This window comes from Desmodus rotundus, chromosome 1 (assembly GCF_022682495.2).
Source record: "Desmodus rotundus isolate HL8 chromosome 1, HLdesRot8A.1, whole genome shotgun sequence".
NCBI lineage: Eukaryota > Metazoa > Chordata > Mammalia > Chiroptera > Phyllostomidae > Desmodus > Desmodus rotundus.
The window spans coordinates 95,904,363-95,932,191 of NC_071387.1; the positions used below are offsets into that span (position 1 = coordinate 95,904,363).

The window sequence follows — 27,829 nt, forward strand, 5'->3', positions numbered from 1 at the left end:
GCGGGAGCAAAAAGAAGCGCGATGGGATGGTCCGCGCGCAGGCGTGAAAAGCTGGCAGCTTAGCCGGCACCCGGGCGTGTGCGCAGGCGCGAGGTTGGCCGCTTGCGCGAAGCAGGAGGGAGGGGGCGGCGGCGAGAGAGCTCTAGGGGAGAGAAGGCGCGAGCGAGACCCGGGCGCCAGGCGTCCCCGGATCCCAGCGCCGCTTCCGCGTGCCCAGTGGTAGCCTGTACGCCGCCCCCGCCCCGGGCGTCGTCGGGCCGCGCCCTTCACCTCCCCTACCTCCGCTGGTGGCGCGGAGCGGCCTGAGGGGCGGTGCCTTCTGTGGCCGTCCGGGCCGGGGTGGGGGGGATGTGAGGGAGGTCCCGCAGCCATGGAGACGGGCCCGGCGCCGCTTGTGGCCCCGCCGCGCCGTCATGGCGCCCCCCAGGCCCCCTCGCCGCCGCCCCGCGGCTCCCGGGCCGGGCCCGTCGTGGTGGTGGCCCCGGGGCCGCCAGTGACCACGGCCACCTCAGCCCCGGTCACCCTGGTGGCCCCCGGGGAGGCACGGCCCGCCTGGGTACCCGGGCCGGCCCAGACCTCGGCCTTAGTCTCGGCCCCCGCGGTCACGGGCAGCACCGTGGTGGTGCTAACGCTGGAGACCTCACCCGAAGCGCACGTCTCCCCCGGCCCGGAGCCCCTGGAGCCTATGGCAGTAATAAGAGAGGAGACGTCGACGGCTCTGGCCTTAGGGGCAGACTCTCTTAAGACGGAGGAGACTAGAACCTCACCCGCTTCTGGACCAGGTACCTCCACCGGGACCCCCACCAGGACTCCTTCCAGAACAGCTCCTGGAACCCTGATCGCCAAACCCCCGCTTGCCCCCAAGCCGGGAACCACAGTGGCCTCAGGAATGACTGCAACTATTGCAGCAGTGACAGCAGGAGAGGTGACAAGTGGACATGGAGCTGCAGTAGCAACATCAGCATCAACAAGACAGGTTCCAGAGGACCCCTCAGGGTCCGGCACAGGCCCTTCAGGAACTAGTGAGGCTCTGGTAGCTGTTGTGACAGTGACCCCTGCTCCAGAGCCTACTGAAAACTCTCAGGACTTAGGCTCCACGTCCAGCCTGGGACCTGGCATTTCTGGGCCTCGAGGGCAGGCCCCGGACGCTCTGAGCTACTTGGACTCCGTAAGCCTCATGTCTGGGACCTTGGAGTCCTTGCCGGATGATGTGAGCTCCATGGGCTCAGATTCGGAGATAAATGGGCTGGCCCTGCGGAAGACGGACAAGTATGGCTTCCTTGGGGGCAGCCAGTATTCGGGCAGCCTGTGAGTACCCAGTGGGCACCCAATGGGACTGCTTCAGGGAAGCAGAGATTTGGGGAAGGAAAAAAAGAAGCATCTTGCCCAGACTGGCAGCCCAGCCTCTTGAGGATCCAGGGGTGATTAGCGGGAGTGTGGGATACTTGGTGATTCCTTTCATGCTCTAGAATACCCTGAAGTTTTTGTACGCTCCCATGTTTGTGAGTTTTAGAGCAGGTGTCAGGAGTTCTGGGTTTGAGCCTAAGCCTTGCCTTTGGTGTATTGTATGCCCTTGAGCTGATGTCTTCCTCATTTCTGTGCCTCAGTTTCCTCTTTGGAGTGAAAGGTTGAGTGAGATGATATCTAGGGTTGCCCCAGCTTGATATGAAACTCCAGCTCTGGACCAGATATTCTAGAGGGTTGGCTGGGCAGGGATTCTGATAGAGATCTTTGGTATCATAGTGGGAAAGAGTCTGGGAGTGAAGCAGGCACTTCACTTTCCTCATAGCCCTGGGTCTGATGGGGTGGGGAGGGGGAGAAATTTGATTGAGGGAGGGGAGTCCTGAAGGCCGGACTCCTCTGCGGAACAGAGAAGGGCAGGCTTGTGTTTTCAGTGAGGGAAAGGGGGTGGGGAAGGCCTCTTCCCCATTTCCTCATCTCCCCAACCTAGCTTACTCTTTCCTAGTTCCCTCCAGGGGCCTGAGTCACTCCTGAGGTGGGGGCGTGATCACCTTTGACTTCTTCCTTCTCTCTCTGTTTGATCTTGCCCATCGTTCTTGTGCCCCTGTAAGCTGCTGGTCAGTTCAGCATCACCTGAGCACCCAGGTGACGGGCCCTGTGCAGGATGTTAAGGCTCAAATAGTCATTTCAAGATGATCATCATCTGGAGGAAGAAACATACTTAAACACTTGGTTTCAATGTGTGTTAGGGTTAGCTTAGAGATCATCACAGGATTTTGTAAGCACCTAGGGAAGGGATCTTTTGCCCAGTCTGGGAATGCAGCAGATGCTGATCTGAATCTGGAAGAATGAGTAGCATTTAGTCATGGCTGGGCCTATTGGGATTGGTGGGGGACCTGCCTGGTGTTGGGAGAAGCCCTGCATTCTAGGCCATATTTTAGGCAGGGTTTGTAATCCAACAAAATAATCGGAAAACCTTTGAGCACCAACATTTATGGTCCTATGAGGGGAAGGAAACTGAAATATGACCCCGATGTTTTCCCTGAATGTGTTGTTGTACCCAATTTACTGATGGAGGAGCAGTTGAGTGGATTGCCTCACTCACATAATGTGGATCTGTGGGACTAGTCGTTCTCTCCTCAGTACCATGCTGCCCTAGGAACTTGGATTGAATTGGATTTTAGTGAGCCCCGCTTGTGTCCCAGGTGCCGTGCTGGGTGCTGTTTCTCTGCTTTGTAGTATTGTCCCTCTAAAATCCATCTTCCATGCTGGAAGAATCTACTGAGGTGAGGCTGACAGGGCCCCATATACTTTAAAAACTTTTAGTGGCTCCTCACTGGCCAAAGGATAAAGTCCAAGTGCTTTAGCCTGCACATAGGCTTCTTATTATCTGGCTCTGCCAACCTCTCTGGTCTTTTCTCCCACTACTCCTCCCCGTGCACTTAGTGCTGTGGTCCTGTTGATCTGATTCATACTTACGTCAGGGATGCCTTTCTCCTCTTTTTCCTGCCAAGTTCTCAGCCTTTCATGGCTTGCCCCAGATGTCCCCTCCAGGAAGCCTTCCCTGATACCCACTTTTCCTACTCTAAGTAGGTACTACTTCTGTGCATTTTTGTCATTGCATTTTAGACACCATATTGTAATTATTTTCCTTGGTAACTTTTGACCTTCGTGAGGGCAGGAAAGCTTTTTTACTCATCCTGGCCTTTAGTAGAGTTTGGAATTGTCTTAAAGAGATTAATGAGAGAGTTTCTCTCTCTTTAAGGAGCTTCTGGGACAAAAGAAACTCATATTTAATGAGCCCTTACACTTAACTGTCCTTTATAAGTTTCTCAATAGTCTTCTCATAACTTTGTGATGTAGGTGGTGATATCCCTTTTTACAGATAAGGAAGAGACTCAGGTTATCACTTGCCAAGACACCCCAACTTCTAAGGGACATAACTGGGATTTGAGCTCAGGTCTGTCTGGAAACCCAAGCTCTTCCATTCTACTCACCTCCTGGTACTGGCTCCTACAAGTAACTGTTTCAAGACTGATGGGGCATCTTGAATGTGAAGCTCTGACAGAACAGTGGGCAAACAGTGTAAGGAAAGCTTTATTTGCCGGGGAATCTGGGATGATTTCAGGAAGAGGTGAAGGGAATTGCGGATGGCCTAAGGGATCTCAAGAGTCTGGTAGGAGAAAACTCAGTTGCTTCTAAGGAGACAGAGAAGTATCTATGTTCTATATTTTATTTTATGGATAATAATTGGTAATACTTACTGCACCCCTACTATGTGTTATCTCATATAAACTCTGGTAGGTATTGTTTTTCTCTCCATCTTACAAATGAGGAAATTTGGGGTTAGAGGTATTAAGCGACTTGCCTAAGGTGACACAATGAATGAATAAATGGTAAAGCTAGAACTTGGATCCAGGTCTAATGCAAAGTATGGTTTTAAATACTCCGTATTCTCTCCCCAAACTTCCATACGTCAGAAGTGAGACTTAAACACACTTCTGTATAGATCCAACGTCAGAACACAATGTCTGTGCAGAGATCCCTTCCAAAGGGAAAAAGTCTTTTCAGTTTGGTGAACTAGGGAGTTGGATAGCCAAGTTGCCAGACATCCTGAAGTTTGGCAGCTCACAAAATACTTTTATGTCCAGTCTCATTTGAGTCTCAGGAGTGGCTTGCCTCTTTTCCCCTCAAACCTGGATTAACAGCAATCCAGGTTTTATACTACTGCTACTGACCCCTGCCATGCTCCCCCCATCCTGCAGAGAGAGCTCTATTCCAGTGGATGTGGCTCGGCAGCGGGAACTCAAATGGCTGGAGATGTTCAGCAACTGGGATAAGTGGCTGTCACGGCGTTTCCAGAAGGTTGGAGAAGGCTAAGTAGTGGGCAGGGCAATGGACAAAGGGTGGAGGTAGGGTGGGCCCTTGTACTCTGGGGAAGCCCCCAGGAACATGTTAGTATCTGCCCTCTAGACCGCATTGAGGAGAGCTGGTACTTAGGCCTGGGGGGAGGATTAGCTTTAAAGATAGAAGGCCAGGCCAGGTCTAATGGTGTCAAGCCTATGGATGTGGGAGGGGTGTCCCAAGGAACCTGAGGACAGCTGGGGAAACTTGGAGGCTGAGCCAGCTCCTGAAGCTGTCCCCCTGCCTGCCACTCTGCCTTAGGTGAAGCTGCGCTGCCGGAAGGGGATCCCCTCTTCCCTCAGAGCCAAGGCCTGGCAGTATCTGTCCAATAGCAAGGAACTCCTGGAGCAGAACCCGGGCAAGTTTGAGGTGCGTCCAGGGTGTGGGGACATGTGACACTGGGTGAAGCATATCATCAGCACCCCCAGATCCTGAGATAATTTCTGCTGTCCCACTGCAGGAGCTGGAACGGGCTCCTGGGGACCCCAAGTGGCTGGATGTGATTGAGAAGGACCTGCACCGCCAGTTCCCTTTCCATGAGATGTTTGCTGCTCGAGGGGGACATGGGTAAGGTGCCTGGCTATGCGGGTCAGTTAGCAAACATTTGTTGAAGGCTCCAGATGGATATAGGACTGGGTTGAAAGCAGTTCATGCTCTCCAGAACTTCTAGAAGACTGGTCCTTCATGGATTGAGTGTCAAGCCATTTTGAAGGAAGTGTTCTGGGAAGAAGACTGAAGGGGTGGTGGTGGAGGTGCATGGTAGGGTGTGGGAGAGGGAGGCACATCAAGGCTCGTGGCATTTGAGCTGGGTTTTGAAGGCCAGATGGGAACAGAGCAGGGGACAAGTTTTAACTGCCTGGGGGGTTATGTAAGCTGTTTTGGGCACCAGGGTCGCATAGAGCTGAGGCTGGAAAAGCAGTTTAGGGCCAAGGCACTTGAATTTTTGTTCTTTATCCCAGGCTTCCTCAAGATGTATACATACTGCCCCCCAGTAATATGCAAGATGACCTTAGGCGGTTCTCAGATGGATATTTTTATCAATAAGTTCATCCTTTCAGAAAGTTAAGGAGCATGTGCTGTCTGCTAAGCACTGTTCTGGTCACAGATGACAGCACTGAACAAAAGACAAAAACTCCTGCCCTGATTGGGCTTATATTTTAGTGGGGCTAGGCAATAAGATGAAGGAATACTTCACATTTTATGTGAAATAAATGATGGTAAGTATTAAAGAGGAGTTTAAAACAAGAAAGGGGAATAGAGAATGTGAATGGAGATTGGAGTTATGAGTGACCAGAACTGACTTGTGTTTTAAAAGGATCATCCTGACTGCTGGGCTGAGCGTAGCCTGTAAGGAAACAAGGGCAAAAGCAGAGAGACCAGTTAGGAGACTGTTTCCGCGTTCCAGGAGAGAGATCGATGGATGAGGCTGGTAGCAGTGGAACTATGGGGAGAAGTGGTTGGATTCTGGTTATATTTTGAAGGCAGAACCAGAAGGATTTGCCAGTTGATTAAAGGTGGAGTGTAAAGAGAGGGGAGAAGTTATGGATGACTCTCAAGGTTTTTGGCCTGGGAAACTAGAAGTATGGAGTTACTGTATATTGATATGGTTGGGGAAAACCGGGGGGAAAGTAGGCTTGTGAAGTGTATCAGGAGCTCAGTTTTAAAATGTGTAGTTTGAGATGCTTATTAGACATCCCAATGGAGATGTCAAGTGGATTAGATATACAATATACACAACTGCGGATTTGGGGGAGAGGTTTACACTGGAGATGGAAGAGCTGTCAGCCTCTAGATGGGACTAAATCTCACTCTTGGAACTAGATGAAGTTGACACGGCAGCAAGTGTATATAAGAAAAGAAGCACAGAGATTGAGCCCTGCAGCTCTAACGTTTCAAGAATAGTAATTACCGAGAATGAACTAGTAAAGGGCACTGGAAGGAGAAGCTGGAGAGGTAGAAGGAAAACCAGGAGTGTGTGATTCCTGTAAGCCAGGGTGTCAAGCTCATTTGCACGGGGGGCCACATCAGCCTCGCGGTTGCCTTCAAAGGGTTGAATGTAATTTCACCTCCTTAATAATTAAGGGGTAGTTACATTTATACAGTCCTAAAATTATTTCTGCCCTTTGAAGGCAACCGTGAGGCTGATGTGGCCCCCGGTGAAAATGAGTTTGACACCCCTGCTGTAAGCAAAGTGAAGAGGGGTTTCAGGATCAGCTGTATGGAGTTTTGCTGATAGGCCAAGTAAAGTAAAGCTGCAGATTGACCTCTGGACTTAGCACTGGGGAGGTCTTTGGTGACTTTGATAAAAACAGTTGTGGGGAACATGGGGTTAAAGCCTGACTGGGGAAAGGGAGGAAAGAAATCGAAGACAGTGAGTTTATATTCTGGAGGCGTTTTACTGAATAGATAAGGAAAGAAACAGTGCAATATTTGGTGGGGAAAGGGGTCAAGAGACTTGCTTTAAGCTAAAGGAATAATGGATGTTACTATGCCAGTGGGAATGATATAGTAGGAGAAAAACTGATGATGCAGGAGAGATGGGAAGGTTGCTGAAGGGGGCCTGTGTAGGCGAGAGGAGATGGGATTCAGTCCCAAGTGGAAAGGCTATGCTTGGCCAGAATCATAGACAGTTCACACATAGCACCAGGGGAGATGGCAGGGCCCAGAAGCAGACAGGTATTAGGTAAAACAAGCAGTCAAACGTGTCATTTCATGAGTGCTATTGCAAAGTGGAGAATAATAGTAGGGCTGGTATGCAGATAAAGCACAAGTGAAGATCACACTTCAGTGATGGAGTTCTGGGAAACATTACTTTTTTCTGGTTACGTGATAAACGTCTGAAATGTGAAGTGGCTGTGGAGGTGGAGAGAAGGAACAGAATAAATGAAATTTAGGTTATAGTGTTGGTAGGACGTGGTGATTAGCCATGGGGAATGAAGGAAGGCTTTCTGTTCTTTGATGTGGGGCTGTGTGGATGGAATTCCAAGACACAGCAATGGGGCACCCTCAAGGAAGAGGAGCAGGTCTAGGGCAGAGATTTTATTCTTTTGGACGCAGAGATAAGAGAAGGGTATGAGGTACAGCTGGCTTCCCAAGACTTCACTAAGAACCAGGGTCCATTGGACATGCTGGGGGTGGGGGACACTGATGAAATCTGAGAGACAGATTAGGCAGGCCCTGCCCTGGAGAGCTCCTCCTCTGGGGTGTTAAAAGCATTCAGATAGTGCTAGAGGAAGACTGAAGCTGTGAATATTGAAAGCTTCCTCAAGAAGATGACCTTGAAGGTTTATGGGATGCTGACAGATGGAGGGAGAGCAAGCACAGGCTGCTGGGGAATGGTAGGCAGCATGTGAGATGTGCAGACAAGGGTGGAAATCTGTGGCCTGGAGTGCTTTGATTGTGGTCTGAGTCTTTGGCTTGAGCTTGATAGGCAGCACTAGGAAGGGGGATAGAGGGGTGTGGTAGTAAAGCTCTGAGGTTAATCTAGAATTAGATTTAGGAGGGGTCTGGGCTGGGGCTGGTGGTGGGGCAAGTTTAGTTTGGGTCAGAGAGCTGCCAACTCTTGTGATTGCCCTCATGGTCTTTCCCGATACCCACAGGCAACAGGACCTGTATCGAATCCTTAAGGCCTACACTATCTACCGGCCCGATGAAGGCTACTGCCAGGCCCAGGCCCCAGTGGCTGCAGTGTTGCTCATGCACATGCCTGCTGAGGTCAGCATACTCTGGTCCAGGTTGGGGAGGAGATGGGAGGATCTTGGCCTACAGTAGTGATGGGGGAGCTTTCTGCTTTATTTCTCAGGCCCCATCCCTTCCTCCTTGTTCTTACCTTCTCAGCAAGCCTTTTGGTGCCTGGTGCAGATCTGCGACAAGTACCTCCCTGGTTACTACAGTGCAGGGCTGGTGAGTGTCTGGAGGCTTGGTATAGTAGGGCTGTGACTTTTCCCCAAGGCTGCAGGGAGGTCCTTGTCCTGCCCTACCCTCTGCCCTTTTGTCCCTCTGCTCTGGGCCTCTCCCACTGAGGTGAGGATCCCCTGCTTGATCTAGTTCTACATCGAGGGGCCACAGCAGGCCTTTTCTCATGGCTCACCTCACCTCTAGGAGGCCATTCAGCTGGATGGAGAAATCTTCTTTGCACTGTTGCGCCGGGCCTCCCCACTGGCACACCGGCACCTGCGGCGGCAGCGCATCGACCCTGTGCTCTACATGACAGAATGGTTTATGTGCATCTTTGCCCGCACCCTGCCCTGGGCTTCAGTGCTGCGTGTCTGGGATATGTTCTTCTGTGAAGGTATATCTATAGCCATTCGGGCCATGAGGGGGCTGGGCTTTTCCTGGTGCCTGCCAGGTGGTGGTCTGCTGATAGAAGGTACTTGTTGGGTGTGGGGGCTGGAAACTGAGGCCTGGTCTTGGCTCTGCCACCAACCCAGAGCCTGTTCTCCCTCCCAGGAACCTGAAACCCATGGCAGCTCATTTCCCTTCTTGGGGCCTCAGTTTCCTCATGTGTAAGGTTGGCAGTAGACAGGGATGGGAGTTGTGAGTCCCTCCTAAATGGGACAGGCTGAGATCCCAGGCATGGTCACCTGCGCTTCTTTTCTCTGATAATGCAGGCGTAAAGATCATTTTCCGGGTGGCCCTGGTGTTGCTGCGGCACACACTGGGCTCAGTGGAGAAGCTGCGCTCCTGCCAGGGCATGTATGAAACCATGGAGCAGCTGCGCAACCTGCCCCAACAGTGCATGCAGGAGGACTTCCTGGTGCATGAGGTAGGCCCTGGCCTTGGCAAACTCCACGCTTCCTTCAAGCCATCCTCACCTCATCTGCATTCTGCTACCCATTTCTTCTTCATCTAGGTGACTAACCTCCCAGTGACAGAAGCACTGATTGAGCGAGAAAACACAGCCCAGCTCAAGAAGTGGCGGGAAACCCGGGGGGAGCTCCAGTATCGGCCTTCACGGAGACTACACGGCTCCCGAGCCATCCATGAGGAGCGCCGGCGGCAGCAGCCACCTCTTGGTCCCTCCTCTAGCCTCCTCAGCCTCACTGGCCTCAAGAGCCGAGGCTCCCTGGCTGCTGGAGGGGCCCCGTCCCCACCCCCTCCTTCCCACAAGGCCAGTGCTGGGCCTGTCCCAGGGCCTGTGGTCACCGCTGAGGGACTGCATCCATCCCTTCCTTCGCCTACTGGTAACAGCACCCCACTGGGTCCCAGCAAGGAGACCCGGAGGCAGGAGAAGGAACGGCAGAAACAGGAAAAGGAACGTGAAAAGGAGCGACAGAAACAGGAGAAAGAGAAGGAGAAGCGGGAGAAGGAGCGACAGAAGTGGGAAAAAGAGCAGGAGAAGGAGCAACAGAAGCAGGAGAAGAAGGCCCAAGGCAGGAAGCTTTCACTGCGTCGAAAGGCAGATGGGCCCCCACCTCCCCAGGATGGCGGGGATAGGTCCTCAGCCTCTGAGGCCCGGCAGGATGCTTATTTCTGACCTCTGCCCTGGGGCTGGACTTCATGGCCCCCTCTTTTTCCCTCAGCCAAGAGCAGGCCCTTTATAGCAGGCTGTCCCTCTTTCTGAGGAAAGTGGCTTGATTCCCGTCTCCTTGCCAGCTGCAACCCTTACACAGCCAGGACAGTCGGAGTGCATGGGGCAGCTGCAGTTCCCTGAGGCAGCCGTTGAACAAGTCTTGAGTTAGGCCCAGCTGGGGTCTGTCACTCCTGCCCCAGTTCCCTTTGAAGTCCCTTCCCAGGTGCTGTCCTGATTGGCCTTTTGTCACCACAAGGTGACTCTTGGCAATGGGAGTTAGCAGTTTTCAGATTCTTACACTCCAGTTGCTCCCATTACCCATGAAGTGGAGCTGGGTTTTGTTTTTTTGTGTTTTTTTTCCCCTTTCTTTTTTTCTATTCAGTCCTGCCTGCCTCCCCCACTTTCTGGCTGGGGGCCAGGGCCCTCCTTGCTTGACTTCTGGACATCTCTGTTGTAATTATGTACAAAGGACCTGGTTGGCCCAGGGTAGGGCTGTTCGCTCTATCTTCTGTCCTTTGGTTCTCCTTCCACAATGTTCTTGTACTCTTACTTTATTTAAGGGGACATGCACTGGAACAGGAAGTGTCCCCCATTTCCTCGCCCACTACCCTCCTGCTCTCAATTACCCACTTCCCTCTGTTCTGAGGCTTCCCCTGCTTTGCCTCATCAGGACTTCCACCTTTCACCTTGTTCCCTTCTAAGCCTCCAACCCCTATCTAGGAAAAGGGTCTTTTTTGAGTTCCAGGGGGTGGAACCCAATGTTTACATTCTCTTCTGTATCTGCCCCCACCCCATGCAGTGCTTTGAGAAACCAGAAAAGAACCTGCTATTGTACCTGGAACTGTCTCCTGTCTTGTTATTTGATGAGGGGGTTTGGGACTAGGGAGGGAGGGAGCCCTGAGTGAGCCAGATCTATTGAAGCATTGGGCTGGTTTTGACAGGTAGTACCTCTTAGCCTTTGGTCCATATCTCAGTTCAACAAACAATGGTTGAGCTCCTGCTCCACCTTTGCTTGGGATCTACTGCCTGTATCATCACTGGTTTCCTGAACCCCTCTGTATATCACCTGCAGTGTCTGGGTCTCCTTCCCAAAGCATTCGTGGAAATGAGGGGGACAGAGGGTGGCTTGAGCTGGGCTCTTGGCCAGCCGCCTGGTATAGCTGCTGGTACTGGGCCTCTGTGGGGGGTGGAGGGGTTGGCAGGGGCAGGTGGTGGTGCAGCCAGCTGCTTCCAGAGCCCACAGCTAAACTCCCAGCTCCCGGTTTTCTGCTGCCAGCTTGTAAGCCCCCTGCCTTGGGGGTCAGGGTGGTAAACGAATAGGGTTTTGTGGCCCCAGGGCATGGTTCCACCTGGCAGTTCTCCAAAAGGTTGAGGCCCAAGGGTGTGTGGTCTGCCTGCTCCTGGTAGGAGAGGAGGTTCCCCCAGAGGATCAATCAGCAGCACTGGGAGCAATTAGGGCCCAGCCCTTTAGCAAGTTTGCTCTCCTGGTTTGGAGCTGGTGTTCTGTACCCACAGAAGAAGCACAAACTTCAGTGCGGTTTCATGGTAGTACAAACTAGAGGAAACACTGAGGGCAGGAGAGGGGTGGTCCATCTTATTACCCTGGGGACCCCCATGCTGCCCTCCTATGGTTCCACTAGGCTCTTTCTGGGTACAGCCTTAGCCTAGTGGGTTTCAGAACTGGAGTTTCCTAGAGAGCTAGAAGTGCTGTCCGCACAGCCCTGAGACCCACTCCTCCCACTTTCCTACTCCAGAACCTGGGCAGAGGCCCCTGGGGCTGAGAGGGGCTTTATTCTGAGGCTGTGGTTGGAGAGAGGCTCTTGTGCCCTTCTCCAGGCCTATCTGAGATCAGGGCACAAAGGGCTCTGGCCCGGGTACTGGGCATAGGTGCCACTGCAACCTTCCCTTTGATGATGGCCCTTTCCACCTCAGAAATCAGGAACTCCCAGGGTACAGGCGTAGAGTAAATAACTTCCCCCAGGTCCTAAAGGGAGCTGGATTCACAAGTGTCCCGCAGCAATCAGGATCCTCCAGGCGGGCCATCAGGAGAACTGGGCCTGCCTTCTGGGAGAGGGGCGAGACTGTACCTCGGGCTAGGAGAGGGCAGACAGCTGGACACTGAGAGTGGGAAAATTCCCAATAAGATGTAGGGGCGCAGAGCCCCTGGCCAGCGCTGGGGAAAGGTGACGCAACCTTGGAAAGGGCAACTAGGGCAGGAGCCCACTGGCCCTGCTCGGATTTTGCTCTCCACCACGACCCTGGGCGCCCCTTAAAGTAAAGTGCGCTCCACTTTCTCCCCACAGCCTCTATTGTGAGAGGAAACCAAAAACACTTCAGGCCATCCCTCTCGTCCGATGAGGGTCTACCTGTTTACATGTCCCCCCTTCTCGCCTTACTCGCTCACGTCACTTCTGGAAAGAGATGGGGGTGTTTTCCCTGCTCATCACACACTCCCGCCCGCTCCTTCAGTGAGTCGTCTCATCGGAGTGAAGTCACTTCCGGCTTTCCCTGGCGCTTTCCGTAGTTCTCTTCCGGTGATGGCGGCCTTGTGTCCCGGATGTAACCCTAGCGAAAGCAGCTCCTGTTTCTTTTTGCAGTCTTTCCTGGGTTCTTAGGTGAGCGTGCGCCAGTGGGACTGCTCGAACCTCTGTGGCTCTGTCGTCTCTCTCATTTGTACACATAGTCCGAGAGTTGGGGGTCACCCGCGGAGCTGGAAGTACCGCGCAGGGCGGCCAGGACGCGAAGTCCTGGGTCCGCTGGGGCCTCACAGGGTCTGAGGGAGCTGGGGGTGGAGGTGCAGGCTTCAGCCCGCGGATGGAGTCGCGCCCAGGACTTCTGCGGCTGGAAATGCGAGTGGTTATTAGGAGAAGCCTGTCTCCTTTCGTCACGGTTGGGGGTGCCTATGGGAGCTGCCCCGCATGTCCACTTCTCAGACGCTGCTCCAGCAACTCTTTTGGATGTCAAAATAGGTCTCAGGGGCCCCTTGGCTGTCAACTCCCCTTTCGGTCCCTAATTCTGTGTGCCTTCCCTCACAAACTGGATCTAGTTTGTACGTACCTGGGGAAATGTTTGCTGAGCTGGGGGCCCTCTCGCGGTGAGTCTCCTTCTCGACTAGTTCCCTTAATCTGCACCCTTTTCCTCAGCTCAGTTTGGGGAAGACCCTTCTGTCCAGTCATGCCAAAGAGGAAAGTGACCTTCCAAGGCGTGGGAAATGAGGATGATGAGGATGAAATCAATGTTCCTAAGAAGAAGGTGAGGAGGCCAGACTCCTACATTCTGGGGAAGAGTGAGGGGGAGAAAAAAGGAACCAGAAGCCAGAAGGGGGGGAAAGCTTTGAGAACAAAGAAAGGGTCGAAAGGGCTAGTTTTCCATGTTCTCTGAGAAATGGGTTTGGAGGATTTTCAGTTTGAGTCCAGATCTTAGAGCATTTTGAGGAATAGTGTGGGTACTAAGAAAAAGATTAATACTTTACCTTTCACCTGAGTTCTACTTCAGCCAATAGTCAAATTAACAGAGACAGATTAGCAGGGGAAAATCAGATTTTAATACGTGCACGTGGGAAATTCACATAAGTATGAAAATTCCAAGGACTGTGAGGCAACTTTAGGTATATGTGACATTTTGGACAAAGGAGTAAAAGTGGGGAATGGGGTCTTAGATTTCAGAAGTGGGAATCAAGCAATTTACAGTTGAGGAAGAGCAGAACACATGGCGCAAATTCTTGCTAGGCAACTCAAGAAACAGTGGGTCACAGAGAATATATACCTTAAAGGCTCTTGTGTAAAACCCTATTATTTACCATACTTAATTCAAATTAGACTAAGGTGAACCTCCTAAGATTTCCTTAGGAGGCTTTTCTGTCTGAATCTCTTGGGCAGGAAAGGGGGTGGGGGAGGTCAAAAGTTGTTTTTGAGTCTTCTTTCTTCTATTTATTTTTATTTTTATTTTCATTTATTTACTTTTAGAGAGAGGGGAAGGGAGGGAGAGAAACATCAATGTGTGAGAGCTACATCGATTGGTTGCTTCTCACAAGCCCCCAGCTAGGGACCTGGACTGCAACCCAGGCATGTTCCCTGACTGGGAATTGAACTGGTGACCTTTCACAGGCTGGCACTCAATCCACCGAGCCGCACCAGCTTAAAATTAATATATCAAAAAGGCAGCTTCAGGGTGGCAAAACTTTGGTTCCCTTCAATAACCAGTAACCTGCATCTGTGGACTGTCTGGCTCCTGCTCACAGCTGGTGGATCCTGTGGCTGGGGCAGGGGGTCCTGGAAGCCGCTTCAAAGGCAAACACTCTTTGGACAGTGATGAGGAGGATGATGATGAGGGGTCCAGCAAATATGACATCTTGGCCTCAGAGGATGTAGAAGGTGAGCTATACCCAAGAATTGACTCTTGGGGGAACAAACAGGTTTCTGGGACTGTGGACAAAGGAGGCTCCTGTCTCTTTTTTGCATGCCTAGCATGGATGCCTGTGTCTTTGGTGCAGGTCAGGAAGCAGCCACACTTCCCAGTGAGGGAGGTGTGCGTATCACACCCTTCAACCTACAGGAAGAGATGGAAGAAGGCCACTTTGATGCAGATGGCAACTACTTCCTGAACCGGGATGCCCAGATCCGAGACAGCTGGCTGGACAACATTGACTGGGTGTGGCTCAGGGGCTGGCATGGCTGGAGCCTAGAGGCAGCAAGTGCTTGGGCCCTGCTGATAGTTTGTGGGAAATAACCCCTGTATTTTCCCATTACAGGTGAAGATCAGGGAGCGGCCACCTGATCAGCACTCACGGTCAGACTCAGAGGAGGAGGACAGCCTGGGCCAGACACCAATGAGTGCCCAAGCCCTCCTCGAGGGCCTTCTGGAGCTCCTGTTGCCGAGAGAGACAGTGGCTGGGGCACTGAGACGTCTAGGGGCCAGAGGAGGGGGCAAAGGGGGTAGCAAGGGCAGCAAGGGACCTGGTCGGCCAAGTTCCCCACAGCGCTTGGACCGGCTGTCCGGGTTGGCCGACCAGATGGTGGCTCGGGGCAACCTTGGCGTTTATCAGGAGACAAGAGAACGGTTGGCCATGCAGCTGAAGGGGTTGGGGTGCCGGACCCAGGGACCCCCTGACCCCATATCTCAACCTTCTCTGGACATGTTTGCTGAGGAAGTGGCAGAGGGAGAGCTGGAGACCCCAACCCCTGTTCAGAGAGGAGGTGAGATTTGAGGGCAGAGGAGGGGTGTTATGGCAGGAGCAGGACACTTGAGGCCCAAATGGCTTCCCTGTTACTTTAGAAGCAGAGTTGCCAGGAGACGGTCTGGAGGACGTGATGTGGGAGTATAAGTGGGAGAACACAGGGGATGCTGAGCTGTATGGGCCCTTCACCAGCACCCAGATGCAGGTAAGCCCTTTTCTGCCTCTTTCTGCACAGCCCTTGCCCCATCAGTCCTGCTCCAGTTCTGCCGTCTCTTCTGCAGACCTGGGTGAATGAAGGCTACTTCCCTGATGGTGTTTACTGCCGGAAGTTGGATCCCCCTGGTGGACAGTTCTACAACTCCAAACGCATTGATTTTGACACCTGAGCCTTCTGAGGGCCAATTTGGTGGCCCCTTCTTTTCTGGACTCTCTGGAGGGAACCCCGGCTGCTTCAGGCATTGAGGTTATTGGGGGCCACTTTTCAGTCAGTTTTTCTTTCCCAATAAAAGCGTTTAGTTGTGTATTAGGTCCTTGGCTGTGCTGATGGCCAGAAGCCAAGGACCTCCTCAGCCCCCTTGGATTTGCCTTTGTCCTTGAGTGTTTCCTCATGAAGTTCCTCCTTGGGAGCTTCTGGTCTCTTGAACCATCTCACCTTTGTTTATCACTCCTAGGGGCAGAGCCAGGGCTGTCAGGTGGCTTGTGGACTCCCCACGTAGACTCTTCTCGCCATCTAAAAATCCCTTCACTCACACATCATTCTCCAGTATTGGGGGTTCCTGTTTTGCTGTTCTTAGGTCTTTGGCTTTTAGGGCCTCAGAGTGTCTGTCTTTGCAGCCATACAGCATAGAGCCCCAGAAGTAGAGACTAGGCCTTGAACGCTGGGACATCTGTTGGGTGTGAGCAAGAAGCCTGGTATTCATTGGCTCCCCATTGTCTCGAGCTCTTTAAGTGAAGTGAAGACTCAGCATTGGCACTTGGAGGACCCTTCAAGGCCATCTGGGACAACTGTCCATTGAACAGGCACTAAGAGGAATGTGGCCTCACTGGAGGCTACTCAGTGAATCAGAGGGGTGGCCCAGATGGGCTTTTTCCAGACTTTCTTGGCACCAAGTCTTTTCTGCTTGGTGTCTGAGGTCCTAAAGCTTACATTTCCTGGGCTCCCACAGTGTGCCTAGCACAGGGCTAGTGTCTTGAGGGAACTGAGATAACTGGGTTGGTCCCCTCTCAGGGTGTGAGTGGTGAGGAGGGAGGCAGACAGGTATGATTGTATAGCCTGGACCTGACACTACCACCACCCCATCCCATGAGTGCTGCCCTAGGCCTTTCACCTGGGCACCAAGTTAGGTTGATTCCTCTACTTTTCCACACTGGCTCTCCACTGGAATCTCATGGGGAGCTGTAAAAGTATTCCTTAGAGAATCTGAATGATTGGTCTGGGTAGTGGCCTGGAGGTTGGGGCTTTTGAAAACTCCCAGGTGTTTCCAGTGTGGAGAATGTTGGCCAGGTGGAGAACCATTGGGCCTGACTCCCATGACTAAGGTTATACCTGGGGAGGGGCCAGTTCCTGGGTCCCGCTGTGGTAGCTAGCTGATCAAGTGTGTGGCCAGGGCTCTGGTGGAGTTTGTCAATTAAAGGAGAGCTGAGCACCAGAGCTGAGGGACACCTGGGAGCCCCAGGGTGTGAGGAGCTACCCCAGGATCTAGGGAAGATGGGTGAGGTGGGGTGGCATTACCTGATGTTCTAGTGAGGCCTCCAACTTCTATAATAGACCCACTCTAGTGCTAAGCCAGACCTAGTTTTCATTTACTCCAAGATGCCTTTGGTTGCAAGATGGTTTACTTCATGTCATTAAGAAAGAAAATCCTACCTATATGTCATTGATGAAAAGGTGCATTCTGAGTTCAGAAGTGTTCAAAAGTCAAAAGCAGGTATCTTAAGACCAATGAAATACAGTGTTCACCTTTATATTCCCCTGTGATTTAGTGACTAAATCATGGGAGGTGCTTAGTGTTTGGTGAATAAGTGGAAACCAAGGGACAGCTCCCCTGCATGTCCCACAGGCACCTGAGGCTTCACCTATCCAGAGCTGACCTTCCCCTCACAGCCTTTTCCTGTGTTCACCTCCCTGATGACACTGTGGGCAGAATAATCACCGCCCAAAGATGTCCACAGCTTCAACCTCAGAACCCATGAGTATGTGACCTTACAAGGCAAAAGGGGCTTTTACAGAAACTAATGATGCTGAGGTGGGCCCAGTGTAATCACAGGGTCCTACGAAGTGGAAGAGGGAGTCAGCAGGGTCAAAGTGAGTGGCAGGTGGAGATGTTACACTGCTGCTGGCTTTGAAGATGGAAGGGTCGTGTGCCAAGGAGTGCAGTGGCCTGTAGGAGCTGGAAAAGGCAAGAAAAAAGGATTCTATCCAGTCTCCACAAAGAAATGAAGCTCTATTGATAGGACTTTAGGTCGGTGAAAATCATTTTGGACTTCTGACGGCTACATCTCTAAGACAATAAAATGTGCTGTTTTTAGCCATCAAGTTTGTGGTCATTTCTTACAGCCCCAATAGGAAACTAACCCACACCCCATCCTCTGAACGCCTCTCCCCCCTCAAGAATACTGCTAAGTGCTCCCTGTGGCCACATCTCTCAAGCCCCTACCAACACATAACTCCCATATTTTTAAAAACTATATGTGTATAAATTTTTAAGCATTTTATAAGTAGTTTTGTAGATTTACAAAAGTAGTACAGAGAGTACTCAGTTTCCCCCTTTCTGTGGCACACTTGCTGCAACGAACCAACATTACTATTTTTAACAAAATTATTGAGATATCCACCCATTTAAAGTGGTTTTTAGTCTACTTAGTGTTGTACAATCATCGCTACAGTCTAATTTTAGTACATTTTTGACTGCCCTGAGAGCAGCCCCACCCATTACAGTTCCCATCACTCCTCATTACCCCCCCCCCCCCCCCCCCCCGCACCCTCCAGTCCCTGGCAACCACTGATTTTCTTCCTCTTTCTGTAGATTTGCGTATTCTGGACATTTCATACAAATGGACTCGTAATATGTGGTCTTTTGTGTTTTATGTGTCTGTTTCTTGCACTTAGCATGTTTTCAAGATTATAACATTACAGTATTTTACCTTTTATTGCTGGATAATATTCCATTGTATGGCTTTATGGTAATTACTATTAACTAAACCTCACACTGTATTTGGATTTTAATTCTAATTTTTCCTTAATGTCCATTATCTGTTTCAAAGTCTCTTCTGGTGTACCACATGACATTTCGTTGTCATGCCTCTTTAGCCTCCTCTGTTCTGACAGTTCCTCAGACTTGTTTTTGCTGATCTTGAGAGTTTCGAGGAGTACAGGTTAGGTATTTTGTAATATATTCCTAAAATTTGGACTTGTCTGGTGTTTTTCTCATGATTGGATCTGGGTTATGGGTTTTGGGGAGGAAGATCCTGGAGATGAAGTTCTTTATCTTTTGCTGAAAACCTTTAATGGTTCCACACTGCCCTCAGGATACAGTTCACAAGCTTGAAGTTTCCCGAGAGGTCTTCCATGGCCTGGCTGGATCCGGGTGCTCCAGTTCCACACCTGCCGTTGTTTCCCTTCTCCCTTCTCTCCTCCCCCCGCCCCCCACTCCAGGCTCCAGCCTGCTCCCAGAAAGGGCAGATAATCTCATTTCTCCAGGCTGAGCTAGTGATGCATTTCTCTTTTGTATCTGGGCAAAACAGTTGTGACCTAGCGCTAGGCCTCCTTTTCTTAAAGGCTTCCTAACTCCCTCTCCCCACTTCCCATGTGGCTCATTGCTTCTGCCGTTTCTAGCAGCGCAGATGTCTGACAACACCTAGAGCAGTTTCTCCTGGTCTGCACCGGTTAGCCTGAGACAGGGGGTCAGTGGTGATGAATGAATAGGGATGAGCCCATTCTTTCCTGGTTCTGTGTGGCAGGGGGACAAACTCCCTTTTGAGCTAGGTCGGAGAGTGGGGGCCTGCGGGGCTGTTTGTCTTTGCTGCCCCAAAACGAACGAGGTGTGACCTGAGTGAGTGGTGTACAGGTGTCTAGAACCAAGAGTCTCTCAAGGGGTAGGGCAGAGGAGTCATTAGGGTCATTCTAACCCCTGGGAGTGTCACTGCGCCATTTACAGGAGGTGTTCCCCGTCAAAACTGCAGATGTCATCACAGCATCCAGGACACCAGAGCCTCTGAAATGCAGCTTCTTGCCTTTGGCAGGCCATTTTCCAGGAGAATAACAGGAGTGGGGGTAGGCAACTCTGAGTACTTGTAGTTGAGGGTCAGAGTATCAAACTGCCCTGGACATCTGGTGGGTCCCTGGGAGAAACAAGCACTGTGCAGGAGCTCCAAAAAGGCCTAAAATTAACAAAGGGTCAGGCTCCACAAAGCCTGAGGAGTTTGGGGAAGTCTCAATGCCTTTGACACATCTGCCACCCCTTCCAGACCCACGCTGCTGGCTTGATGCCTCATTGCACCATCACTGAACTCCAGCCTCCCAGGAGTGGGGAGACCTGGGACTGATCAGCGTGTCTTCCATTCTGCTCCCAGCTAGAACCTAGATACCCAGCTCTTCCTGATGCTGGGACCCGGTAGGAATTTCTCTATTACTTCCTCCAGGAAAGTTTCTTGACCCCCAGATTTGAGTAAGACCTCCTGTTACGTGGTCCCATAAGTCCTTGTGCTTTCCCTTTGTAACTGTTCTTGATGGATGCAGTAGGTTCTATGAGAGCTGGAAACATGGGGAGTCTGTGTATCCCCAGTTCTGAGTGTCATGCCCAGTACATAGTAGATGCTCAATAAATACTTGTTGCAAAGGGTTTAGAAGGGTGGTCTGAGATGCAGGTCAGGTCTGCTTAGAGCTCCCCAGTTTTGGCAAATAAATAATGGCTCAAGGGAGGAAATAGAGGACCGGGGTACAAAAGGACCATGACAACTTCAGAATTGGGACACAAAGGGTCTCAACAAGACTCCTCCTGTTCCCAACACCATGAGCTCTCCTTCCGCCTCTGTTTTGTTTAAGGTGTTTCCCTTCCCTGGAACACTCACTTTAGACTCCTCCATAGAGCTCTCTCACATTCCTCCTCCTGCCCTCCTCCTGTGAGGATTCACTTGACCCTTTCTTAGGCTAATGGAACACTGTTTCTGTCCCCCAAAGGGAACACGGCAGACGACTGACTCATGCTGGGTTACTTATGTGAAAGTGACTCTTGAGAACACAGGCCTCCAAACTCAGGGGTTTGATACTAAACAACTTCATAAAGTGATTGTTTTCAGCAGCAAACCCCTCTTAGGAAAGTCTTTATTTTGCGATCGATATAATAATGTGCATAGTTTTAAAACTTCAAGTAGCATTCCAAGTCATAAGCAAATGAAAAAACTGCAAAGCCCTGCAGTTTCGCCAACAGATCTCACTCCTGTGCAACTGTTGTAACTCCTTTCGCTGTTTCTGCTGATCCTCACCTCCATGTTTCTAATAACGTACCGCTTTTTAAAATTCCATTGCTTTTAGACATTGTCTTTTTTATAACAACTTTGTTGAGATATAATTCACATATCATATATTTCACACATTCAAGGTGTATAATTCAATGGATTTTTAATACATTCACAGAGTTCTACAGCATCGCCACAATCAATTTTAAAACATTTGTATCACCTCAGAACGAAAGTCTGTACCCCATTTCTCCCCCATCTACCCACCCCTGGTAACCACCAATCTACTTCTGTTTTTATGGATTTTCCTTTTTTGAACACTTCAAATAAAGGAATGGTACAAATGAGGTCCGCTCTGACTGGCTGCCTTTGCCGGCAGTGCTGTTTTCAAGGTTCGTCCTGGTTGCAGCGTGTGTCACTACGTTTCTTTTTAAAGCTGAACACTGTTCTATTGTATAGACACGCTGTGTTCTGTGTGCCCATTCGTCAGCTGATGGACGCGCGGCCTGTTTCTGCTTGGGGCAGTTACAGATACTGCTTCGCGAACAAGTTTGTGCATGTATATAAATGTTTATGTTTTCAATTCTTTTGGGCATATACCTAAGAGTGGAATTGTTGGATCTTATGGTTAGGTCCACGTGGTTAAACACATTAGTTTTTTTGCCCTGGTATGAAAGATTGCCGGTTCGATTCCTGGTCAGGGCAATGCCTGGGTTGTGGGTTTAGTCCCTGGTCGGGGAGGAAACTGATCGATGTTTCTCTCTCACACTGATGTTTCTCTCCCTCCCTTCCCCTCACTCTAAAAAATAAATAAATAGAATAAAATAAAATTTAGTATTCTGAGGAACTGCTGAACTTTTACAAAGTGGCTGCACCATTACATGTTTCCAACTGCAGTGTGTGAGGGTTAAACATTGTGCCTCTTTTTCCTTTACTTAAATTTATTTATTGAAAACACCATCACAATAAATAGGTTGTCAGGACCACCTGTAATAAATAAAAGGTAGCCAATAAAAATATACCATTAAAACAAAACAGGGGTATAAAGGTCTGGACAATTTTTCCACCTGCCCTAAGCCCAAGGCCTGTTCCCTAGTAATGGGAAGACAGCACATGCTTCAGAGGCCTGAGAACATATTAGCACCCAACCTGAGACTGCTTTCTTGGCATAAAGGGATTGGAAGAGAATGGAAAGGGAATCCCCTTTTTATTCTGACTTCTTACTTAACGCAGGCCCAATACTGCCTAAAAACATCTGAACAGAATGAAGGTATCCACCCCATGCTTTCCGAACGCTGGGCTAGAGACTGCCTCTGCATCGTGCTTAGTACAACAGGGAGATAATGCTTTCTGAGCACACCTTCAAGGCGCCACTAGATCCCTTCCCCATGTACCTGCTCTAACACCAAGGCCTAGCAACTCCTTCTACCCTACACCTGGCTGCACCTGCCGCAGGCAGCAGAGGTTCCTGTTGACTCGGCACACAGGGTAAATGAGGCCCACCAGCAGAAGTCCATGCATTCCGGGCAGCATGAACAGGGAGAGGAGCAGGATGGAGGTCCTGGTGTGGTTGGTTGCCAAGATGCCACTGAGGGAAGCCCATGCTCACCAGCTGCGGGTTGAGGTCAGTAAAGGGGGATTGAGCAGCACCCAGCCTGCACTCCCCCCTTGGAAGGCCGGGAACCCTAGGTGGGCACCATGGCCCCTACTGAGAAACTTCTGTGGAGGGATGCTGCTTCGTGGCGGAGTAGTAGTCCTCACTCGGGGTCCTCATCCAATGCAATTTCCCCATTGGCCTAGATCCGCACCATCCTCCCAGGAGCCTCGGGTCCCATTCCTCAGACCTCAAAAAGGCTGAAGGGTCAGCTCCCAGGCCTCAGTGGCATCCGGTTGCTGTGGCCCCCAGGCAGCTTCCTAGACATTGTGTCTCAAATGCTTGTTAGAATAGTTGAGGATCAATGACAGCTTAAACTGGATTACCAGATATGTAAACCCAATAGAAGTGCCTTGGTTCCGATGGGTGTGGGGGCATGTACCAGCTAATTCCATCAGGAAACAGAGTCCAACTCAGATGGTTCCACAGCAGTGCTGTCCAATAGAACCTTCTATAATGATTGAAATTTCTAAATCTGCGCTAGTTAAATTTCCTAAATATTCTAAATTATAGCCATGGGTTAAATTGGATTTATAGAAGCCTGCATGGACTACTTACTGAAAAAAAAAGTACAAGGTCTGAACTAGGAGCTGTGTTTTTTTCTGTTTGTTTGTGTGTTTTGATTTTGAGAGTATATTTATGAAAGCTGGGGACAGTCAAGGGCTTAGGAGAGAAGAAGCAACAGGAGAGAGCCTAGGCAGGGCTGCTTTGGCTTTCTAGAACTGTTATGGGAAAAAAGTGAGTCAAGGTGGGGCTGCTGTCAGCCCACTGGAAAATGAGAGAAAGGGGACCTCGGGCACAGGTTCAAGGGGCTAGCTGGGATGAGCTGCTGCTGCACAGTGCTCCCCTGGTTGCAAGTCTTGTGAGAACCCTTAAAGTTTGGTAGACGCCCACTTGTGGAGGAAGGAGACGGGGAGGAAAAGTCACAGGTGTGCTCCTGGGAAGAAGAGCACGCCAGGACCTGGTTTTGAATCCCGATTCTATGTCTTACCAGCTGGGTGATCTTAGGAAGCCTCTGAACCACCATGACTCTCTCTGTGATTGGAGAGGGACCCCCATCAGCGCCTGTCCTCTTCTCTTGATCAGCACTCACTCTTGAGGTAAACTCATCTGGACTCATGGCTTTAAACACCATCCAGTGCTGATGTCCCCCAAATTTACGTCTTGAAATCTCCACTTAGGTGTCTGACAGGCACCTCACATTTAGCATGTCCCCAGATGAACTCTTTGTATTCTCTGCCCCCAGCCGTCCCACATCAGGAAACACATCCGTTCTTACAGTTGTCAGGCCAAAGACCTTGGTGTTGTCCACGAACCTCTCCCTCACACCCCCATGTCCCATATGTTAAAAAGACAAAACCAAACCCTGTTGGTTCTACCTCAAAAGATACTCTGCAGACAACCACTTCTCTCCACATTTGCAATCATCCTGATTCAGACCCAGTCATCTCTCTGGTCGGGTGCAGGAGCCCCTCACTGCTCTCTCTGCTCCCACATTAGTCCCCACAGTCTGTCTTCCCTGTGGCATCCAGAAGGGGTCTTTTCAAAGGCAAAGCCCTCCAACATCTCTCCATTGACTCAGAGCAAAAGTCCTCAAGATCACCTGAACGGATTTGGTTCTGTTTCCTCTGTGGCCTCCCCTCCCCCCGCTCCCTGTCATGTGCCCTGCTCCAGCCTCACTGGCCTCCTTGGGGGTTTCCATAACGTGCCAAGTATGATCCGATTTTAGGGCCTTTGACTTGGCTTTGTCCTCCTAGGAATCCCCTTCCCTGGGGATTGCATGGTTGGTCCCCTCACGTCCCTCATGTTTCTGCTCAAATGCCACCTTCTCAGAGAGGCCTTCCTATAGAAATGAGAATTTCCCATATCCCCTTTCTGCTTTATGTTCCTCCATAATACTTATCATTATAAATCCATGCAGAATTTCTGTCTCATTTCGGGAGAAGGTCACCTCCAGGAGGACAGACAACTGCACTTTATTTGGTTCATTTCTATATCATATGCCTGACACATGGTTAGTGTTCAACAAAATTGTGGAATAAACAAACATATTAAACAACCCTGTGAGGTAAATCTGTTATTCTCATTTTGTTTATTTTTTAAAGAGATTTTATTTATTTATTTCTAGAGAGAAGAGAAAGAGAGGGAGAGAAACCTCAATCAGTTGCCTCTTGCATGCACCCTGGGGACTGGGGATCGAACCTGCAACCCAGGGATGTGCCTCGACCAGGAATTAAACTGGTGACCTTTTCCTTTGCGGATGATGCCTATCAACTGGGCCAAACAGGTCAGAGCGGTTACTCTCATTTTAAAGGTCAGGAAAACTGAGACTCAGAAATGTGCCCAAGTGCACACAGCTGAAGACTGGTAGAGTTGCCTTCAGTCTAGTCTGTTTGACTCCAAAGCCCAGGCCCTTATTCATGACTGATGAATTTGCCCATTGGCCATTATATCCATAACATTAACTAGTATGAAGTATATTCTTACATGAAAATCAACTTTAGAAGTGAGTGCCAGGAAAACACTGACTCCTTTTTGACTAAGAGAACTCATCATGCAAATTGTCCCCTCCGGGGTCAACCCCAGGAAGCTTAGTCAAATGTGAAGTCAAATGTGAGGTCGGTCACTTGACCCTTTCTTAAGGTTGAATTTTTCTCTCTCATTCTTACCATCTATGTTTCTTGTTGTTTTTTTAAAGATATTTATTTATTTATTTATATTCCAAAGATTTTAGTTTTAGAGAAGGGAGAAGGGAAGGAGAAAGAAGGAGAGGGAAACCTCAATGTGTGGTTGCCTCTCACACGCCCCCTACTGGGGACCTGGCCTGCAACCCAGGCATGTGCCCTGACCAGGACTTGAACTGGCAACCCTTTGGTTTGCAGGCTGGTGCTCAATCCACTGAGCCACACCAGCCAGGGCATATTTTATTTATATTTTAGAAAGAGGGGAAAGTAGAGAGAAAGAGAGGGAGAGAAGCACCGATGAGTGAGAGAAACACTGACTGGTTGCCTCTTGCATGGCCCCAACCAAACAGGAACCTGGCCCACAACCCAGGCATGAGCCCTGACTGGGAATTGAACCTGCAACCTTTGGGTTTGCAGGCTAGTGCTCAAGCCACTGAGCCACGCCAGTCAGGGCTATGTTCTTGGTTTTCAATTGAGACATAATTGACATATACAGTACATTAGTTTCGATTGTACAACATAATGATTTGCTGTTTGTCTATATTGTGAAATGATCACCACAATATATCTAGTTAACACCCATCACTGTATGGTTACAGTGTTTTTTCTTGTGATGAGAACTTTTAGGATCTACTCTCTTAGCAATTTTCAAATAAATATACAAAACAGTATTGTTAACCGTAGTCACTATGCTGTATATTACATCACCAGGACTTACTTATTTTATCACTGGAAGTTTGTACCTTTTGACCCCCTTCACCCATTTTGCCCTCTCCACCTTTGGCAACCACCAATCTCTTTATCAGTGAGTTTGGTTTTTTGTTTTGCTTGTTTTTTTAGATTCCACATATAAGTGAGATCATACAGTATTTGTTTTTCTCTGTCTGACATATATCACTTAGCATACTGCCCTCAAGATCCATCCATGTTTTTGTAAATGACAAGATTTCCTTCCTTTTGTGGCTAAATAATATTTCATTGCATACATATGCACCATATTTCTTTATTCATCAATCCATTGATGGACACCTGGGTTGCTTCCATATCTTGGCCACTGTAAATAATGCTGCAATAAAAACAAGGGTACAGCTATCTTCTTTAATTAGTGTTTTTATTTCCTTTAGATAAATACCCAGAAATGGAATTCCTGGGTCATAAGGTAGTTCTATTTTTAATTTTTTGAGGAACTTCCATACTGTTTTTCATAATGGCTGCACCAATTTACATTCCCACCAACAGTGCACTCGGCTTTCATTTTCTCCACATCCTCACCAACACTTGCTATTTCTTGTCTTTTTGATAATAGCACTTCTAATATGGTGAGGTGATATCTCATGATGGTTTTGATTTGCATTTCCCTGATGATTAGTGAGACTGAGCATTTTTTTCATGTATTCCTTGGCCATCTGTATGTCTTCTTTGGAAAAATATCAGTTCAGATCCTCTGCCCATTTGGAATTCAATTGTTTGTTTCTTTGTTATTGAATTGTATGAGCTGTTTATGTATTTTGATATTAACACTTATCAGATATATGATTTAAAGTATTTTTTCACATTTTTAAACAGCCTTTTTATTTTGTTGACAGTTTCCTTTGCTGAACAGAAGCTTTTAGTTTGATGTATTCCCACATTTTATTTTTGCTTTTGTTCCCTTTGCTTTTGCTGTCAAATCCAAAAAGCTTCACCAAGACTGATGTTAAGAAGTTTATCCCCTATGTTTTTTTCTAAGAGTTTAATGATTTCTGGTTTTATATTCAAGTATTTAATCCATTTTGAGTTGATTTTTTGTGTATGGTATAAGATTGGGGTTTATTTTTATTCTTTTTTATGTGGCTGTCCAGTTTTCCCAACACCATTTATTAAAAAGACTGTCTTTTCCCCACGTGTATATTCTGGCTTCTTTGTCATGAGTTAATTGACTATATATATGTCAATTACTTCTAGATTCTTTGTTCTGTTCTATAGGTCTATGTGTCTGTTTTTATGCCTATACTATACTGTTTTGACTACTACAGCTTTGTAATATAGTTTAAAATCAGAAAGCATAAGGCCTTCATTCTTGTTCTTACTGAAGATTGTTTTTGCTATTTGGGATCTTTTATGTTTCCATATAATATTAGGATGGCTTGTACTATTTCTGTGAAAAATACCATTGGATTTTTAATTGAATCTGTAGATTACATTAGATAGTATGGACATTTTAATAATATTAATTTTTCCAGTTCATGAGCACGGGATATCTTCCCATTTGATTGTGTCATCTTCAATTTCATCAGTGTCTCAAAGTTCTCAGTGTATAGGTCTTTCACCTCCTTTGTTAAATTTATTCGTAGATATTTTATTTTTTAATTAAGTTTATTGGGGGCAGGGTAACATAAATTTCAGTTGTGCAACTTTATAACATGATATCTGTATATGCTATTGTGTGCTCACCACCTAAAGTCTAGTCTCCATCCATCACCATGTATTCGACCCCCTTATACTCTTTATCCTTCCCCCTTCCCCTCTGGTAACCACCATTTTATTGTCTGTGTCTATGAGTTTGTTTGTTTGTTGTGTTTTGTTTTATAACCCACATATAAATGAAGTCATACGGTTCTTGTCTTTTTTTATCTGACTTATTTCGCTTAGCATAATACCTGCAAGATCCACCCATGTTACAAATGGCAATGTTCCATCTTTTTTTGTTTCTGAGTAGTATTCCCCTGTATATGTGTACCACATCTTCTTTATTCAATCATCTGTCAAAGGACACTTAGGTTGTTTTATTTTATTCCTTTTGATGAAATTGTAAATGGGATTGTTTTTTTAATTTCTCTATTGGTGGTTTTGTTGTTAATATATAGAAATGCAACTAACTTTTGTTATTGATTTTGTATCCTGCAACTTTACTGAATTATTTCTAATAGTTTTTGGTTGTCTTTAAGGTTTTACATATATAATATCATATAATCTGAAAATAAAGATAGTTTTGCTTCTTT

General features: G+C 48.7%; 2 protein-coding genes and 1 pseudogene across 4 annotated transcripts; 2 read left to right on the top strand and 1 right to left on the bottom strand.

Moving 5' to 3' along the window:
• Positions 1-59: 59 nt before the first annotated feature.
• TBC1D10B (TBC1 domain family member 10B) lies at positions 60-10,718 on the top strand. Its single transcript, XM_024560509.4, has 9 exons — positions 60-1,308; positions 4,227-4,326; positions 4,627-4,734; positions 4,826-4,932; positions 7,965-8,079; positions 8,203-8,268; positions 8,467-8,656; positions 8,976-9,130; positions 9,218-10,718. Exons 1-9 carry the CDS (start codon positions 371-373, stop codon positions 9,839-9,841), a joined length of 2,403 nt encoding a protein of 800 aa, XP_024416277.3. The 5' UTR covers positions 60-370; the 3' UTR covers positions 9,842-10,718.
• A 1,650-nt stretch (positions 10,719-12,368) lies between these two features.
• On the top strand, positions 12,369-27,677 carry CD2BP2 (CD2 cytoplasmic tail binding protein 2). 3 transcript variants are annotated; one of them, XM_071221845.1, is made up of 7 exons: positions 12,369-12,492; positions 13,021-13,129; positions 14,118-14,250; positions 14,370-14,527; positions 14,628-15,072; positions 15,152-15,258; positions 24,293-27,667. In XM_071221845.1, exons 2-7 carry the CDS (start codon positions 13,052-13,054, stop codon positions 24,407-24,409), a joined length of 1,038 nt encoding a protein of 345 aa, XP_071077946.1. In that variant the 5' UTR covers positions 12,369-12,492; positions 13,021-13,051; the 3' UTR covers positions 24,410-27,667. The 3 variants fall into 3 exon arrangements, with proteins under 3 accessions (XP_071077946.1, XP_024416284.2, XP_071077948.1); XM_024560516.3 differs by lacking the exon at positions 24,293-27,667 and adding an exon at positions 15,335-17,585; XM_071221847.1 differs by having other exon boundaries at positions 12,407-12,492; positions 13,026-13,129; positions 24,293-27,677.
• LOC112304736 (protein FAM241B pseudogene) lies at positions 21,936-22,321 on the bottom strand (annotated as a pseudogene).
• Positions 27,678-27,829: the final 152 nt, after the last annotated feature.

Excerpts from the sequence above, each read along its gene's own strand:
- TBC1D10B (XM_024560509.4), top strand. The coding sequence starts at position 371 with ATGGAGACGGGCCCGGCGCCGCTTGTGGCCCCGCCGCGCCGTCATGGC. Across the intron at positions 4,933-7,964 it reads GCTGCTCGAGGGGGACATGG|GCAACAGGACCTGTATCGAA; the intron begins GTAAGGTGCCTG and ends CGATACCCACAG. Across the intron at positions 9,131-9,217 it reads AGGACTTCCTGGTGCATGAG|GTGACTAACCTCCCAGTGAC; the intron begins GTAGGCCCTGGC and ends TTCTTCATCTAG.
- CD2BP2 (XM_071221845.1), top strand. The coding sequence starts at position 13,052 with ATGCCAAAGAGGAAAGTGACCTTCCAAGGCGTGGGAAATGAGGATGAT. Across the intron at positions 13,130-14,117 it reads TCAATGTTCCTAAGAAGAAG|CTGGTGGATCCTGTGGCTGG; the intron begins GTGAGGAGGCCA and ends TCCTGCTCACAG. Across the intron at positions 15,073-15,151 it reads AACCCCTGTTCAGAGAGGAG|AAGCAGAGTTGCCAGGAGAC; the intron begins GTGAGATTTGAG and ends CTGTTACTTTAG.